We start from the raw sequence: 2,963 nt of genomic DNA on the forward strand, positions 1-2,963 counted from the left end.
AAGAATACCGCACATCTAGCAAACACTCGAGCATTCACGAACCTTCGAGAATATTATGACGTGTTACTAGCGTCACGTGACTTCCGCTGTCGTAACAATATATATATATATATTGTTTTTCTTTTGCACAATTTTACAGTAAAAGTATGAAATCTAACATTAACAAAAGACGTTAGAAACAGACTGTTATCACAGTCTGTGTTATTATATTTTGAAAATGGATATAAACGTGTTGCTTTACATGTTGATGAAACATACTGGTATTTTAACACTTTCATGTTATCGTTTTGAGATTAAGGTAAAAATGTAGAAGCAAAAATCCACGTAAGGTTTTGAAATAAGCTTTTTGGCGTGTTAAAACTCGAGACTAAAAATGGTTTTGATTTCGGTACAAAGCGATAAATGAAAATATTGTAAAGTGTGAACTGAGGCAGAAATTATTTTATGTTCTTATGTATGTGACAGTGTAAAAAGTTACTTTATGTTTTTAATTGATCAGAGAAAAATAATAATAAGACGCTGTTAAAGTGACGCGTTATTTGCATCGTCTGTGTTATCTACTAAGTTATCGGATTGAATAGTTTTGTTTTTTTACATAATCGAAGACAAAATGTTATTTCGAATAAAACTGCTGATTTTTGTAAAATAAAAAAAAGTAGGCGAAATATTAAAAATATAGTTTACTTTTTTTCTGTTATATATTTAATGTTTCTCAAAATAAAAACCAAACATTATTTTCTTATCAAACATAAAATAATTCACATTGCTACTTTGGGGCTCAGAAGGTTAGAGAGTTGTTTTTCAGTTGTTTATACGGAAAGTTTCAACTCGATTGATATTCATTTTTCCGTATTTTTTTTTTATTTGCCCGAGGCTATGCACAAGGTATATTTAACTGTTCGTGGTTCGTGTTTTCTTTTATTTCTGAGAGTAGTATACATTGCAAGTTTATAGCAATTTATGAATTATTTGATAAAATGTAGTCGTTTTAATCCGCTAATAGAAATGCGGAATATTTGCGAGTTACACTAGAGTGTACAAGTTTAACGAGTACGTTTTTATACAGTAAAAGTGATCTTTAAAGTGTAAACAGATACAAGTATTGAATGTTTCCGGATACTCGTATGTATAATGCAAACACAGTTTACATTATACATATTCAACAGTTAATATGTGCACAGAATTATACACCTTGATTTTTCAAATACATAACATTGACATAAACTGTTGGTTGATTTACCCCTCTCTTTCCTGTCAGTCCTGTGGGTTCCCCGGTGGGACAGCTGTAATTTTATAGACTTACAACGCTAAAATACGGGGTTTGATTCTCTTCTGTGGACACAGCAGATAGCCCAATGTGGCTTTGTTCTAAAACAAAACAACAGTTCTGCGGATATGGCTTTTGTTCATCACAGTAATATATACATTGAAAATATGTGTCATGTAAACAGCATTTTCGATTATGTGTATTGTGTTTAAACTTCCTGCCAACGTTAACCAGAATAACTAAATGTACGTGCTACTGTACTTTTCGCTCGAGATCCCATGACTAAGTTGTTTTGAAGTGGGAATCTGTTTTTTCTACGGAAGGATTTCGACAAGTAGTAGTTCGTTAATAACTGAAGCTTTTCTGGTTGTCAGAGTGCGTTCGCTTTAGAAAATAGGAACTGCTGAATTATGTAGATAACATAGATTAAAGTTTCAACTTGAAATATTTCAGATGTTGACATGTTATTTTGTCATTATTAGGTCCGTACGCAGAATGTTTTGAAAGGGGAGTTCTATTTGTCAAATCAAAATCAAAACATATTATGTGAATCACAATCAGTGTGCAAGCCATGTTAATGCCACGGGGGTCTGGGGGCATGCCCCCCCCGGAAAATTTGTAAAAAAAAATAGGTGTTATGAGATTAAATCTGGAAGCAATTTTGCATGAAATATAGCTTAAACAATTGCATGGCTGGTCACCTACAATCCACAAACTGTGTAGACTTTGTAGAAAACGTTAAATATCATAATTAGCTGCACTACACCTTTATAAGCATCATTTTTTTTTTACTCACAAAAATGAGGAAATTGGCTGAACCCCCTTGAACCACTCCTGCTTACGTGCATGAGTATGGTGTTCTTGCAGTTTAAAATTTATTTTTGGGTTTTTATTATTGTTTATTCAACAGTAAAGAAGCTAGAAAAATAATGTTTATTTTTAACTCAATTTAATATTGTGTAATAATGAATTACATACATGTTATATATGAAATACAAGTATTATATTCTCTATATTTCATGTGTGTTAATAATATGGTTTATAATTATCAGTCAACTAATGGCATTTCCATTTCAATTTGACTAAGTACTTATGTAAACTCCAATAAATTCTGTACATGTACCAGGAGTATTCTTGTAAGGTAGTTTCAGATACTATGTTGTCTGTCATTAAACTCGAATATTGTATAGCAGAGTGAAAAGCTAGGAGAGAGAAATTATATACTAATGTTATGAAAACAAAAATAAGAAAATTTATATCATTTGGTCTCTCACATTATTATGTTTATGATACTTAAAATAAAGGGCATATAACTTGATTTAACTATTAATTATTATTAAAATATAGAATTTAATTACTTTCAGATGAAACTATGGAAGAGAATGGAAGTAACTTGACAGTAAAAGAAGTAGGAGATTTGCTCTACACCAAGTATGCTATTATTACTGGTAGGTTATAAACACAATACCACATATGTTGTACAATAAAGGTATTCAGTGCTAAAATGTTAACCACTGTTTTAAATTTTATACAAGTAGTTACCATATAGAACCAAAAAATTTGCAATATTTCCAGAACAAATTCCAGTGAAATTTATGCCTATTTATAAAAACAGCCGCACCATTATTTCATGGTTAAATTGTAAATGCATTTGGGTATTACATGTTCATATATATATATATATATATATATATAT

General features: G+C 30.6%; 1 protein-coding gene across 1 annotated transcript in view; it reads left to right on the forward strand.

Annotated features, from left to right (window-relative positions):
• LOC106474181 overlaps window positions 1–2,748 on the forward strand; it is a 63,990-nt gene extending 61,242 nt beyond the window's left edge. The window contains exon 3 of the mRNA XM_022379468.1: window positions 2,632–2,748. Within this exon, the coding sequence (XP_022235176.1) occupies window positions 2,632–2,726 (95 nt within the window). The 3' untranslated portion in view covers window positions 2,727–2,748. The remainder of the gene's footprint in view (window positions 1–2,631) is intronic.
• Window positions 2,749–2,963: the final 215 nt, after the last annotated feature.

The sequence above is a fragment of the Limulus polyphemus genome, unplaced genomic scaffold, assembly GCF_000517525.1.
Source record: "Limulus polyphemus unplaced genomic scaffold, Limulus_polyphemus-2.1.2 Scaffold136, whole genome shotgun sequence".
NCBI classification, from domain to species: domain Eukaryota; kingdom Metazoa; phylum Arthropoda; class Merostomata; order Xiphosura; family Limulidae; genus Limulus; species Limulus polyphemus.